The 15,505-nt window shown below is 42.0% G+C and overlaps 1 protein-coding gene across 6 annotated transcripts in view; it reads right to left on the reverse strand.

Moving 5' to 3' along the window:
- LOC126162199 (schwannomin-interacting protein 1 homolog) overlaps window positions 1–15,505 on the reverse strand; it is a 1,363,715-nt gene that overhangs the window by 470,682 nt on the left and 877,528 nt on the right. For all 6 annotated transcript variants that reach the window (XM_049918537.1, XM_049918536.1, XM_049918533.1 and 3 more), the window contains one exon: window positions 3,699–4,347. In XM_049918537.1, the coding sequence (XP_049774494.1) occupies window positions 3,699–4,347 (649 nt within the window). The remainder of the gene's footprint in view (window positions 1–3,698; window positions 4,348–15,505) is intronic.

Consider the following 15,505-nt stretch of genomic DNA (forward strand, 5'->3'; position numbering starts at 1 on the left):
GAAATTTGTAATACTGGATATTATGAACTGCTATGTATATTATGATTTTTCGACACTATTAAGGTAAATACATTGTTTATTCTCTATTAAAATCTTTCATTTGCTAACTATGCCTATCAGTAGTTAGTGCCTTCAGTAGTTTGAATCTTTTATTTAGCTGGTAGTAGTGGCGCTCGCTGTATTGCAGTAGTTCGAGTAACCAAGATTTTTGTGAGGTAAATGATTTGTGAATGGTATAGGTTAACGTTAGTCAGGGCCATTCTTTTGTAGGGATTTTTGAAATTCAGATTGCGTTGCGCTAAAAATATTGTGTGTCAGTTTAAGCACTGTCATGTATAATTTTTCTAAGGGGATGTTTCACTACCTAGGCACACAATAACTCATAACTGTAGGAGCAAGGAGGACATCAAAAGCAGACTATCACTAGCTAAAAGGGCATTCCTGGTCAAGAGAAATCTACTGCCCGCATCTCGTGGTCGTGCGGTAGCGTTCTCGCTTCCCACGCCCGGGTTCCCGGGTTCGATTCCCGGCGGGGTCAGGGATTTTCTCTGCCTCGTGATGGCTGGGTGTTGTGTGCTGTCCATAGGTTAGTTAGGTTTAAGTAGTTCTAAGTTCTAGGGGACTGATGACCATAGATGTTAAGTCCCATAGTGCTCAGAGCCATTTGAACCATTTAGAAATCTACTGATATCAAACATAGTCCTTAATTTGAGGAAGAAATTTCTTAGAAAGTACGTTTGGAGAACAACATTGTTTGGTAGCGAGACATCGACTCTGGAAAAACTGGAACAGAAGAGAATCTAAGCTTTTGTGCTGTGGTGCTGCAGAAAAATGTTGAAAGTTAGGTGGCCTGATGAGGTAAGGAATAACAGGACATCTGTTAAGACATGAAGGAATAACTTCCATGGTACTAGAGGGAGCTGCAGAGAGTAAAACCTTTAGAGGAAAACATAGATTGGTATTCATCCACCAGATAATTGAGGACGTAGGTTGCAAGGACTACTTTGAGCTGAAGAGATTGGCACAGGAGAGGAATTCGTGGTCGGCTGCATCAAACCAGTAGGAAAACTGATAAAAAAGTGACCAAATGAGAGGGTTTGGGATGACAGACTTCAAATCTGATTCATTCCTGGAAGATCCCTTTATACACCATGACGCAGTTACTCTCCCGCGAGAAAAAATTGCAATTAAGAGTTGATTTACTTTTGTGGAAAGAAACTTAAAAAATCCCGCAGTACGTTTAAAATTACGATACGGGTGGTTTCTCGGAAGAAAGTTTTTGCATCGACTTTGGTGGCTGGGGGAATGGGGTTGGCAGATTATGGAGTGGTCTGCTCACATCGTGAGTCGGAGTGTTCTCGCGGCGCTCTCTCGTGTTATTGCATGGGATTTTGTGCTTTCGTGTTTTCTGAATCTTTATTTTTCATTTGCTTCATTTTTGTGACCCACTGCGTACGATTTTTTCCTGTAAGTGTTCTTCCACGAAAGATGTCAAGCAGTTTAGGGTGATGGACGGATGGACTGAAAATGGTTCGGTGCTAAATAGTGTGGTCATCATCGCCCTTTCACAATAGCATACTGGTGTATACTCTTGTTTAAACGAAAAGAAAAGGCCATATAACTAAAATGCAGCAATAAAAATGTCACATACAATCTCCAGTACATCGATTCATACCGCTATCATACTTCAACAGTATTAATAAAACATTGGATGGCATTCAAATGGCTAGCGCTCGGGAAGCTAATAGGATTAGCCAACCACCCTAAAACACATTAAAATCATTGTACAATTAAATTGAGCTGAAATTCTAACGTTATAAAAATGTCAACAATTTACTTGCTACTATTTTGTGATTGCCTAAAATTGAGGGTAAGACCCTCAGTAGTCCAAAGCCTTCCCTCCTCTCAGCTTAGAAAATACACGACAAAATACACCATGAGAGCTGAGAGCTAAAATGATTTAATTATTAGTTAACAGGAGAAAGAAAAAGCCTATAATTGTGCGTAAATAGGAACAGAACATAAATTGAGAAGATAATTTTAATTTAAAAACTTTTTTCGAACAATGAAAGTCGACTCTATCGAATCAGAAAATCAGTTATTTTTGGCTATGTATGGTCCCTAGGAAAGTAGCTAACGTAAAAAGGGACTAGTTATTGTCTTCTAAATATTGTTTTCTTCTGTTTGTATATATTTTCTCTATCAGATAAACGTGGATGTTTTGAAATGTTTGGAAAACACTTTTCTATATTTTCATTCCTCAACGGTGTAGAAAATTTCCTCACAACTTTTGTCAAGAACATCAGTTATGAAATTTGCTTTGGCCATTAGTAAGCAGTATCATTGCTAGTTCCGTAATTCTAAATCTGTATTTCAGCTTTTTGCTTCACGGATGGTATCTGATGACCTCACTCTCACTGTAGATAGCAAGCTGAGCGAGATGTTTGGAAGTTCTGTTCAGTAAAAATTGCTGGTGCTTATTGACTTACTTTCGAAAATGTTAATAAAAAACCTACACAGCTGTATTTCAAATGCGTTTATTACGCCACAAACGGTTTGGTTCTAAATGGACTTCTTCACGTGACATCAAACCTTACGGCTGTTGTTTTGCCAGATGGAAGATGAAGTGATTCAGTGTGTTCATTGTGTTCCAGCATGTGACTTATAGCCTTAGGCGGTTAGACAGTTTTGATTCATACTATTAGAACTATTCTGCCACTTTGTAAGAATTAGTTACGAAGACTGTTCGTGAATTGTTGAAGTCCATTTAGAACCAAACCGTTTGTGGCGGAATAAACGCATTTGAAATACAGCTGTGGTGGTTTTTTACTAACATTTTCGAAGTTAAATAAATAAGCACCTGCAATTTTGCTCTAATTGTCTTTAGATTGTCTCTACGGCTTTTTGTGCTCACCATCCTCTAGGTGGCACTGATGTCTTCGCCTGTGGTAGGCTGCGACATTATCACACGTCCTCTTTGCGCTGTTGCGACGTAAAGCCGGCCTCACCCTTCTCTGTTTGCACCATAGAACAACAGCGTTTCGCAATCCGTTTCTTATGGTCTGAAGGTGAACTAGGAACGGCAATACATAGAAGACACTGAGAACATTACAGGGACAATGTTTTGTCATAGCTAGGTGTCTACCAGTGGATGGACGTAAATAATGATGAAAGAGCGGGGCGTTCAGCTGCAGTCACAACTGGTACCAATATTGAATAAGTCCATGCCTTCGGCCTCAATAACAGACAAGTGTCAATTGATGGTGTGGCAAATCATATCCAGATTAATCTACAAAAAGATACTTTAAGATGCAGCTGATTCAGCTATAATCAACAGGTGAACGATCGGTGCATACGTAGCTTGCTGCCCTGCCAAAAATCTTTTTTTTTCAGATGGTACTGGAAAGGATGCAACTATTGGCCAAGTGCACTGAAAAGAAGGGTAACAATGTTGGAAAATGACACCAATAAAATTGTGTACTCTTCTTGTAAAAATTGATTGCAGATACTAATTGACATTCCCTCGTACATTATCGAGCTGCGGTCCACAAAATAATCAACACCATTAGCGCACATGCATTTGACGGTGACAGTGCCTAACGGTACGTTGATATATGGTGTGACTCTACGTTACTGAGTCTGATCCTGAGCGTAGATTTGTGCACTCGTATGACAAGTAGTTAGTTATAGGGGCTCACCGAGTATCTCCGGGGACGACTTCTTCTTGGCAGCCGGCACGGACCTCCTGTGGGAGATGTTGCGACTGCTGCCCCCGCCGCCCCCGCCCACGGCGTCGCCGCCGCGCCGCCGCACCACGGCCCCCGCGGCCGCCCCCGCGGTCTGGTGGCTGTCCACCTGGCCACCGCCCTTCTTGACGCTGTAGTTGATCTCCTCCATCTTCTCCTTCTTGCGCGGCACCTCGTCCTTCTCGCGACGCTCCAGCGCGAATTTCTCCGTCTCCTCCGTGTCGTCGCCCTCCGGGGCGAAGCGGTTCGAGTCCTCCTCACCTGCGCCGGCGGCGGACGCTGCACAGGAGGCGTCACCGGTGGCCATCTTGATGGGCGCCAGCTCGTCCTTGGCCCCCGACAGGAAGGCATCGGACATCTTTTCTGCAGAGGCGGCGAGCGCCAGCGCCATGCTGCCGGCGCCGGTGCTAGCGGTGACTGCCGGGGCCTCTGGGGGCAGCAGCGGCGTGGGCACGTTCAGGTCCTTCACCACCAGCACCTCGTCCACCTCCCCGTCCACTGGGATGTTGAACTTGGGCTTGTCGTACAGCGACGCCTTCTGCAGATTCTCCACGCTGTCCAAGTGGTTGATGCTGTCTATCTTGCTCGCCAGGATATCTTCCTGCACATTAATAATATTTACATCAACTATCTGTGATAATTACGGTGCGTAGTCAAGAAGTTTTAACTGCCAGGTCAAAGAAATAAAGTTACGTATTAATTCTTTGGAAAAACTAATAATAAAATCCGTCTACTGTCTTTTACAGCGTTTTAATTTTAATTTTAATATATATCTAAGTCACAGCTTCTCCACCAGGGCTTGGGTGTCTATGGGAGATATAGTGAATTCTTAACTGTAATTTGTGAAATTTTGGGTGAATAAATACTGAAGCGCCAAAGAAACTGGCATAGGTAAGCGTATACAAATACACAGTTATGTAAACAGGCAGAATATGGCGCTGCGGTCGGCAACGTCTATATAAGAGAACCAATGTCTGTCGCAGTTGTTAGATCGTTTACTGTTGCTACAATGGCAGGGTATCAAGACTTAAAAGAGTTTGAACGTCGACGCACGAGCGGTGGCACACAGCATCTCCGAGGTAGACATGAAGTGGGGATTTTCCCGTACGACCATTTCACCGTGAATATCAGGAATGCGGTAAAACATCAAATTCCCGACGTTGCTGCTGTCGGAAAAAGATCTTGCAACTACGGGACCAACGACGACTGAAGAGAATTGTTCAGCGTGACAAAGGTGCAACTCTTCCGCAAATTGCTGCACATTTCAATGCTGGGCCGTCAACAAGTGACAGCGTGCGAACCATTCAACGAAGCAGCATCGATATGGGCTTTCGGAGCCTAAGGCCCGCTCGTGTCCCCTTGACGACTGCACGATACAAACTCTGAGCCCGTCAACACCGGCGTTGGACTGTTGATGACTGGAAACATGTTGCCTGGTCGGACGAGTCTCGTTTCAAATTGTATTGAACGGGTAGACGTGTACGGGTGTGAAGACAACCTCTTGAATCCATGCACCCTGCGTGTCAGCAGAGGACTCTTAAAGTTGTGGAGGCCCTTAAATGGTGTGGGGCGTATGCAGTTGAAGCGGCATGGGACCCCTGATATGTCTAGATACGACTCTGACAGGTGACAAGTACGTAAGCATCCTGTCTTATCACCTGCACCCAATCATGTCCATTGTGCATTCAGACGGACTTAGACAAATCCAGCAGGATAATGCGACACCCCGCACGTCCAGAATTGCTGGAGAGTGGCTCCAGAAACACGCATCTGACATTAAGCACTTCCGCTGGCCACTAAACTCCCCAGACGTGAACATTATTAAGCATATCTGGGATGCCTTCAAACGTGCTTTTCAGAAGAGATTACCACCCCCTTGTACTCTTACGGATTTTTGAGCAGCCCTACAGGACTCACGGTGTGAATTCGCTCCAGCACTACTTCAGACATTAGTCGAGCCCAGACCACGTCGTGTTCCGGCACTTCTGCGTGCTCGCGGGTGCTCTACACTATATTAGGCACGTCATGAAGCTTCTTTACAAAATGGTCGGAACACTCTACTAAATGTACAGTTCCTCGACAGTAGAAATCTGCTCCTTGATCACGGCGCCATCCAAGAACCGCTTTGTGTACGGCCTCAGCGGTGGAAAATCTGAGACTGCTGGGAATCCGTTTTCCGATAGTCGTCTGTGGTCGATATCAGTGGCGTTTCCTCCTGATTTGCACCACCCACGCCTTTGCGGCCCCGTTCAAGCTGTTTGCACTACAGCTGGACACAAGATTGCATTTCGTCCATATACAGGCAGAATTTCCAGGTGAATCAATGTGTAGTTTAGTTCCACGTTCTTCAGTATAGGAGCACCTTTCCAGCTGGCGTGCCATTTCACTACCTCACTGTGAAACACCTGCTATCTGTATCGCAGCAGAGCAGTGTCTCCGGGAAATCTAGATCATGCACTTTTTTCTGACGATTCGCCATTCTTGGTGCGCAATGGCCTTATCATAGGACGACGTGTGTAACTTACAATTTGAAATCTCAACTATGTTTTTCTGTACTTCTGTATACAGGGTGAGTCACTAACTATTGCCACCTAGAGTAACCCCGAAAGGATGATAGTAGCTGAAAAGTTTGTGGGACAAATGTTCAATAGGACAAGGGGGGCATAATAGGAAGTTAGTTTTTGTTGCTAGGTGGAGTTCCGTCAGAGATATAAGGTCAACTTCGTTTTTTAAATGGGGTGCTATACTTTGGTAATTTTCTGATAGCGACTATTGAGACGAATCCAATGATGTGTAATAGTAAGGTCTTTGAAGGTCAAAGAAGGTCACAAAGGTGGCATGAACGTCCATTTACAGAAGGTATCAATGCAGTGTTGAAATCTTCTTATCACGGATTGAATGGTACTCCTTCTCACTTCGTCACTTATCAAAGCACGTGCTCTGATAGTTCTTCCTCGTATATCGTGCAAATAGTAAATATTCGCAGAATGCGGCATATCCATCTAACGCGCCATTGACATTTAAACATCATTCGACGGTTTCGCAATACAACATTAATAGGAACGGTAAGAATAGTATCGTCGAATCAAGCGAATGTGAGTCATGTATTTCTTCGAAGAACAAGTCGATATGCTTCTCATTTACGGAGAACGTCAACGAAATTCAGTGAGAGCTAAAGAGTTATACGCTGAAAGATATCCTCAACGTATTCACCCTACACGTCGTACATTTAAATATGGCTATGATAAAGTGAGAATAACTGGATTTTTAACGCATCGGAAGCATAAATGGCAAAGTTTAGGGGACAGATGACCTCAGATGTTAAGTCCCATAGTGCTTAGAGCCATTTGAACCATTTTTTTCTTGTTCATGTTTTGCATCGCCATAAATATCATCCTTACCATATCAGTCTCCACCAAGAATTAACTGGTACCGATTATATGCGTCACGCTTAATTCTGCCGATGGGTTCAACTTCAGATTCAGAGGGATGACACATTTATTAATTTGTTTTTATTTACTAACGAGCTACATTCAAGAACCATGGAAATGTTAATGTATTACTGGGCAACTGAAAATAGATTGCTGCGGCAAGTTACACACCAAAAACCGTGGTCGGTGATTGTATGGTGTGGGATTCTGGAGGACAGAATTATAAGCCCCTATTTCATCGAATGAAATCTTAATGGTAGGAAGTACACCACATTCCTGCAAGAAACATTCTGTCTTTTATAGGAAGAAATACCTTTAGGAACAAGGAACAGGATGTGGTATCAACACGATGGGTATCCGGTACATTTTACGCTGATGGCTAGAAATGAGTTGCGAAGACAATGCCCAGATCAATGGATTGGATTGGACGCGAAGGAGACGTGTCGTGGCCTGCTCGTTCGCCAGACTTGAAGCCTCTGGATTTTTTTATTGCGGGGATTCGTACAAGACATTGTTTATAAAGAAGTTCCAACTACACCTGAAGATATGCGAGAGAGAATTGTCGGAGCATGTGCTTCGATAAGTGCCGAAGTGATAAGGAATACCACTCAATCCATGGTAAGACGTTTGCAGCACTGCAGTGATACCAATGGTCATCATTTCGAACACCTTCTGTAAATGGACGTGATGCCATTTTTGTGACCTCCGTTGACCTTCAAAGACCTTACTGTTACACATCTTTGGATTCGTCTCGATAGCCGCTTTCAGAAAATAAGTACCAATCTATAGCATCCCATTTAAAAAAAGCAAGTTGCCCTTCATATCTCTGAAGCGACCTCATCTGGCAACAAAAAACCAAAGTCATATTATCGCCCCTTTGTCCCATGCAATTTTTGTCCCCCAAACTTTTCAGCTCTTATACTTTTGGAGTTATTCTTGGTGATACTAGTTAGTGACTCACCCTGTATATTCCCCAATAATTTCTCAAATTATTGGTGCGCGTCATAATAATGTTGGTTCTTACACAAAAACTGAAGAGATGATGATGAATTTTTGACTTCGAAATCTACATTGGCACATGCAGGACATTTCGCAATTGTTGTAACAGGTTTCTAGGTGTTGTACAATAGACAATATTTTGGTAAGGAATCCATGTCCGGGAAATGTACTGTTTGGGTGTAAGATAAGTTTGAAAACCATATCACTTTATAATTTGCCGCTACACTGTACGCGAACGAACTGAAAAGAGGGAGTCCCTCTTAAAAATATGACACCAATTACAATTTTCGTTCGACTACAACAACAACGACGAGAAACTGGTACATTCACAGCTAGGAGGGGTGGCTGTGGTGCTCGACGGACGGGCCACTCTCTTGACTTTGCAAAGAACGTCCTTCGTCACGCAGAAGACGACCAGACGAAGAGTACTCGAAACACTGCCCATGCCATGGACTCCTGGAGAACACACATGTCAGAAGTCATTGTCTCCACTGTGTGGCATGGGATAATGTTCGGGTCTTCAAATTTATTTTACATCCAGACGGTTCATTTTCGGACACCGGTTTCTCGTACTTTATCTACATAGATTCCTCTACAACCCCTAGAAGCGTGTAACAGAAATAGTGAAACACCATGTATAAGAGTAAATTGTGGAATTAATAAAATATGCCGGCCGCGGTGGTCTAGCGGTTCTGGCGCTGCAGTCCGGAACCGCGGGACTGCTACGGTCGCAGGTTCGAATCCTGCCTCGGGCATGGGTGTGTGTGATGTCCTTAGGTTAGTTAGGTTTAAGTAGTTCTAAGTTCTAGGGGACTTATGACCTAAGATGTTGAGTCCCATAGTGCTCAGAGCCATTTGAACCATTTTTGAATAAAATATGGGAGGATGAATGAACTTTCGGCGGTATTAGAAGATTAAAATGTTGTAGTAGGCGAAAGAAAGAAAGGCAGAATTACAGGAGAAGTTATATTGCAGAAAAGGAAGGAGGGACAGAACAGGCTGTTACGGAGTGGATTTTAAAAGCATGCTGAGGATACCTTTTTCGTAAAATGAGAGAACTAAGAGACTGTTACAATATAGATTTTAAAAGCATGCTGAGAACACTTTTTTGAGAAACAAATGAGATACGAGGCTGATATAAGAAGGACTCCAGAAGCATGCTGGGAATACCATTTTTTAAAATGTTAAGTGATACTTGGAGAAAGCTATAGAAGACAAAACTGTACACATGCTGTCCCAGAAATGGTGCAGCAAACTACGAGGGTATTGTAGAGGGTGTCTTAAGGAACAAAGAGAAGATAAAACCCCGTGTCCACAAACGTCTTTCAACGACGCTACAGAGCGCCGAAATTATAGGCTCTGGCGCATATCGCTAGGCCATCTCTTCGGCAGCAAGTGTGACGGACCGTAGGCGGAAAGTATCGCAATGTTTTTTGTTACTCAGTGATCGTGACTGATTACCACGATCACCTGTGGAGAAGATGGAGCTAACTGCTGCGCAGATAGGCCTTGCCTCCTATGAATGTGATGCTCCAATGTTTTTCGGTGTACAGTAGAAAAATAAATTGCAGATGGAAACCAGTGTCTGTAACTGTCTTACAACGAGCCAACAGAGAATCGCATTCGTAGAAGACAACGCCTGCCTACGCAGCATATAGCTCCACGCTCTCCACTGACGATCGTGGCAGTCAGTCGTTATCACTGAATAGCAAACAACATTGCGAGAAGTTCTGCCTAAGGTCTGCCAGCGAGCAATGTCTCGTTTGCTGCCGATGGGGTGACCTAACGGAAGGCGCCGGAGCCTGAACTTCGACGCTCTGTAGCGTCATTGGATGACGTTTCCAGGCACGGGTTCCTGTCCTCGCTTTGTTCCTCAAGCCACCCTCTACAACACCTCGAAGTTCATCGCAACATTAAGGGGAGACTCTGTATAGAACGTATATGGCTACACAAATATTTAAATAAACAGGCGGACGAAAATTCAGCTCAGTATGAAATGAATAAATTCTCAGACGAAACAGATTAAGTATAAGTGTTAGCATTCAGGATAATGGAATGTAAAATGAAAGTGCTAATGGATAACAGAGTGCAATATATATAGCGAAGGTGAGAGCGAAAAAGTAGTTTATAAATCGGCACATACTGCATTTTATCGCTAAAAGTAAGAAGCACAAGACTGGAAGGGGTGGGATGGGACGTCAACAGTTTAAGTTTCTTAAAAATTATATTAATGGAAAAAGAACGGATATTGGCAGACTGTTAACAGGAAACGAAAGAAGGAAAAATTAAAGCGATCTGTATGAAAATTATACTTTGTAGAAATAAAACCTATACAGTGGTGACGGAACTTTGTTAAGTGCAGGATAAAAGGTCAGATACATGGCTTATGTAACTCTAAGGCCTTTGCAAAATAAGGTCATAAGCACAACCAAAAATCTAGAAAAGACAAATTTCCAACTTACCATTAAATATAAACAGTTGCGAGAATATTAAAAAGTGCAAGATAAAGAGAAAATACACACTTCACCTTTTTATGAAAGAAACATATTTAGTTGTATGAAAGTTTCATTGTCTCTTGAACCTTACTTTAAAAATGAAGCAGTCATGTCTGTAAAAACACGTTTTATTAACATATCTATAATTGTGTAATACATCCATCAAATGTGCTCAAGACATTTACGAACGATGCGTTATAAAAGAAGAGGAGAAACTGACGTGGAAGAAATAGGTGATTCAAATGAATAGTCAGAATGTGACAGACCATTAATGAGACCAGACAACTACACAGGAGTCTGAAGTATCTATCTACATACAAAGCTTCTGATGTCTGTGGAAGGTATACACACAAGAAGTTATTTCAGCTGATTTAAAAACGTGTGTTGTTGGTGTTGTTGCAATCTTCAGTCCAGAGACTGGTTTGATGCAGGCCTCCGTGCTACTCTATCCTGTGCAAGCTTCTTCATTTCCAAGTAACTTCTGCACCCTACATCCTTCTGACTCTGCTTAGTGTATTCATCTCTTTGTCTCCCCCTACAATTTTCATCCTCCACGCTGCCCTCCAATACCAAATTAGTGACCATTTGACGCCTCAGAACATGTCCCACCAACCAATCCCTTCTTCTAGACAAGTTGTGCCACAATTTCCTCTTCTCCCCAATTCTATTCAGTACTTCCTCATTATTTACAAGATCTACCCATCTATTCTTCGACATTCTTCTCTAGCACCACAATTCGAAAGTTTCTATTCTCTTGTCTAAACTATTTATCGTCCACGTTTCACATCCATACAGGGTTACACTCCATACAAATACTTTCAGAAAAGACTTCCTGACATCTGCAGAAATGATTTCTTTGCCATTGCCGATCTAAATTTTATATCCTTCCTACTTCGACCATCATCAGTTATTTTGCTCCCCAAATAGAAAAACTCACCTACTACTTTAAGTGCCTCATTTCCTAATCTGATTCCCTCAGAATCACCTGATTTAGTTAGGCTACATTCCTTTATCCTCGTTTTGCTTTTGTTGATGTTCATCTTATCGCCTCCTTTCAAGACACTGTCCATTCCGTTCAGCTGCTCTTCCAGGTCCTTTGCTGTCTGACACAATTACAATGTCATCGGCAAACCTCAAAGTTTTTATTTCTTCTCCATGGATTTTAATTCCTACTCAAAATTTTCGTTTTGTTTCCTTTACTGCTTGCTCAATGTAAAGATTGAATAACATCGGGGATATGCTATAACGCTGTCTCTTTCCTTTCCCAACCACTGCTTCCCTTTCATGCCCCTCGACTCTTACAACTGCCATCTGGTTTCTTTACAAATTGTAAATAGCCTTTCGCTCGATGAATTTGACCCCTGCCACCTTCAGAGTTTGAAAGACAGTATTCCAGTCAACACTGTCAAAAGCTTTCTATAAGTCTGAAAATGCTAGTAACGTAGGTTTGCCTTTCGTTAATCTATCTACTAAGATAAGTCGTAGGGTCAGTATAGTCTCACGTGTTCCAACATTTTTACGGAACCAAAACTGGCCTTTCCCAAGGTCGGCTTCTACCAGTTTTTCCATTCGTGTGTGAAGAATTCGGGTCAGTATTTCGCAGCCGTGACTTATTGAACTGATAGTTCGGTAATTTTGACACCTGTCAACACCTGCTTTCTTTGGGATTGGAATTATTATATTTTTCTTGAAGTCTGAGGGTATTTCGCCTGTTTCATACATATTGCTCACCAGAAGGTAGAGTTTTGTCAAGGCTAGCTCTCCCAAGTCTATCAGTAGTTCTAATGGGATGTTGTCTACTCCTGGGACCTTGTTTCGACTTAGATATTTCAGTGCTCTGTGGAACTCTTCATGCAGAATCAATCTCCCATTTCATCTTCACCTACGTCCCCTTCCATTTCCATAGTACTGTCCTCAAGTACATCGCCCTTGTATAGACCCTGTATATACTCCTTCCACCTTTCTGCTTTCCCTTCTTTGCTTAGAACTGGGTTTCCATCTAAGCTCTTGATATTCATACAAGTGGTTCTCTTTTCTCCAAAGGTCTCTTTAATTTTCCTGTAGGCAGTATCTATCTTACCCCTAGTAATATGCGCCTCTACATCCTTACATTTGTCCTCTAGCCATCCCTGCTTAGCCATTTTGCACTTCTTGTCGATCTCATTTTTGAGACGTTTGTATTCCTTTTTGCCTGCTTCATTTTCTGCATATTTATATTTTCTCCTTTCAGCGATTAAATTAAATATCTCTTCTGTTACCCAAGGATTTCCATTAGTCCTCGTCTTTTTACGTACTTGATCCTCTGCTACCTTCACTATTTCATCTCTCAAAGCTATCCATTCTTCTTCTACTGTAGTTCTTTCCTCCATTCTTGTCAATGTTCCCTAATGCTCTCCCTGAAGCTTTCTACTACCTCTGGTTCTTTCAGTTTATCCAGGACCCATTTCCTAAAATTCCCAACTTTTTGAAGTTTCTTCAGTTTTAATCTACAGTTCATAACGAAAAATTGTGGTCAGAGTCCGCATCTGCCCCTGGAAATGTCTTACAATTTAAAACGAGGTTCCTGAATTTCTGTCTTTCCATTATATAATCTATCTGAGACCTTCCAGTCTCTCCAGGCTTCTTCCATGTATACAACCTTCTTTTATGATTCTTGAACCAAGTGTTAGCTATGATTAAGTTATGCTCTGTGCAAAATTCTACCAGGCGGCTTCCTCTTTCATTCCTTACTCCCATACCATATTCACCTACTACTTTTCTTTATCTTCCTTTTCCTACTGTCGAGTTCCAGTTACCCATGACTATTAAATTTTCGTCTCCCTTCACTGTCTGAATAATTTCTTTTATCTCATCATACATATCCTCAATCTGCGGAGCTAGTTGGTATATAAACTTGTACTGCTGTGGTAGGCTTGGGATTTGTGTCTATCTTGGCTACAATAATGAGTTCACTATGCCGTTCGTAGTTGCTTGACTGCGCTCCTATTTTTTATTCATTATTAAACCTACTCTCGCATTACCCCTATTTGATTTTGTATTTATAGCCCTGTATTCACCTAACCAGAAGTCTTGTTCCTCCTGCCATTGAATTTCACTAATTCCCACTATATCTAACTTTAACCTATCCATTTCCCTTTTTAAATTTTCTAACCTACCTGCTCGATTAAGGGACCTGACATTGCACGCTCCGATCCGTAGAACGCCAGTTTTGTTTCTCCTGATAACTACGTCCTCCTGAGTAGCAGCCGCCCGGAGATCCGAATGGAGGACTATTTTGCCTCCGGGTTATTTTAGCCAAGAGGACGTCATCATGATTTAACCATACAGTAAAGCTGCATGCTCTCTGGAAAAATTACGACTATAGTTTCCCCTTGCTTTCAGCACTTCGCAGTACCAGCGCAGCAAGGCAGTTTGTCTGGCCTCTCAACAGATACCCCTCCGTTGTGGTTCCACCTACGGTACGGCTGTCTGTATCGCTGAGGCACGCAAGCATCGCCACCAACGGCAAGGTCCATGTTTCATGGGGTGGGGTGGGGGGAGAGGGAGTAATTATATATATGGAAAGAAAAAATAAAGAACTCCAGTAGAAACAACAGTTTAACAAATAAATAATAAAGGTACTATATAAGCACTTCTGACTGTGCGCTTAATATTGGAGGGAAAAAAATGAAAAAGTAGGACATTTGAGTTGTGTATCACTATTAGACAACACGCGGTAGCAATAAGACATTCGAGACGAAGATGAAATTTGTTGTTTAATGGAAATATTAAAAGTAATGAAAAAAAATTTGCAGGTTTAGAATGATAAGTTCGTTGTAAGAAGTGTATAAGAAAGAGCTGTAGCTTATTTTGAACTGAGAACATGAAAAGAAATTTCGGAAGACGTATGAAAGTGCAAACTGAATTGGAGACGATGCTAAGTTTCATCCTCAGGCAGGCTCTTCGTAATATCTAGAAGTCCTTTTGACTGGAGTGGACAAAAGTTTAGCATTCAATGTGGATGAGAGATAAACTACGCTGAGAGGAATACGAGAGAGATCGTAGAAAGTAGAATAGCGACTTTTCATGAAAATCAGCGATGGAAAATAGTTGAAGGAAATATACTACCTATGAAGTAAGGTTACACTGGGTGAAGAATGGAAGACAAGAGGAAAGTCGGTTGAGTTCAACTGGTGTCAAATATTGACTTCTATTTAATGATGAAATTTCATAAATTCTGAATGATTCATTCATCGACAGAAGTCACTGCTTTTGTTATTCCATTCTGAGCTCATTTATGTTGTGAACTAGAGAGGCACGGAAGATGCATTCCTTCACGTAAACACAAAAAAATTTCGTATGTCGTTTGTTGCAGAACCGGTGCAGTGGAGCTCAACCCTGTTGGAATAAGAAATCCTGAAGTTGTGGAAAAAGCTACGTGTGCAACATTTCAAGATAGCTGGTTCCATTACTGTTGTCTTCAGAAGGACATGGGCCATAAACCTTTTCGTAAGGAACGAAACAGAATGCGTTTGCCTTAGGATGATTTCTTTCACGCTCAACTATTTCCTCAGAGTTGTGGAATACGCATGTGCTTATATTTTTTCCGTTATCGCTCATATGGAATGTTAATAGGTCAACGAAAATTAACTTCAGTAGAAACATCTGTCATCTTCGAGTTCTGTTAAGGGATCATTGTTGACGTCAATATGTTTTCTTTTATCACCAGCACGAAGGGTTTAGGCTGATTGTTGTCTGTAAGATTGTAGATCAAATGTCGGCTTAGCGTTCGACTGTCACATTGGAAATTTCAAATTCCCAGCTTGCGCGGCGAGAAAGTTTTAGTGCTATGTGT

This window comes from Schistocerca cancellata, chromosome 2, assembly GCF_023864275.1.
Source record: "Schistocerca cancellata isolate TAMUIC-IGC-003103 chromosome 2, iqSchCanc2.1, whole genome shotgun sequence".
NCBI lineage: Eukaryota > Metazoa > Arthropoda > Insecta > Orthoptera > Acrididae > Schistocerca > Schistocerca cancellata.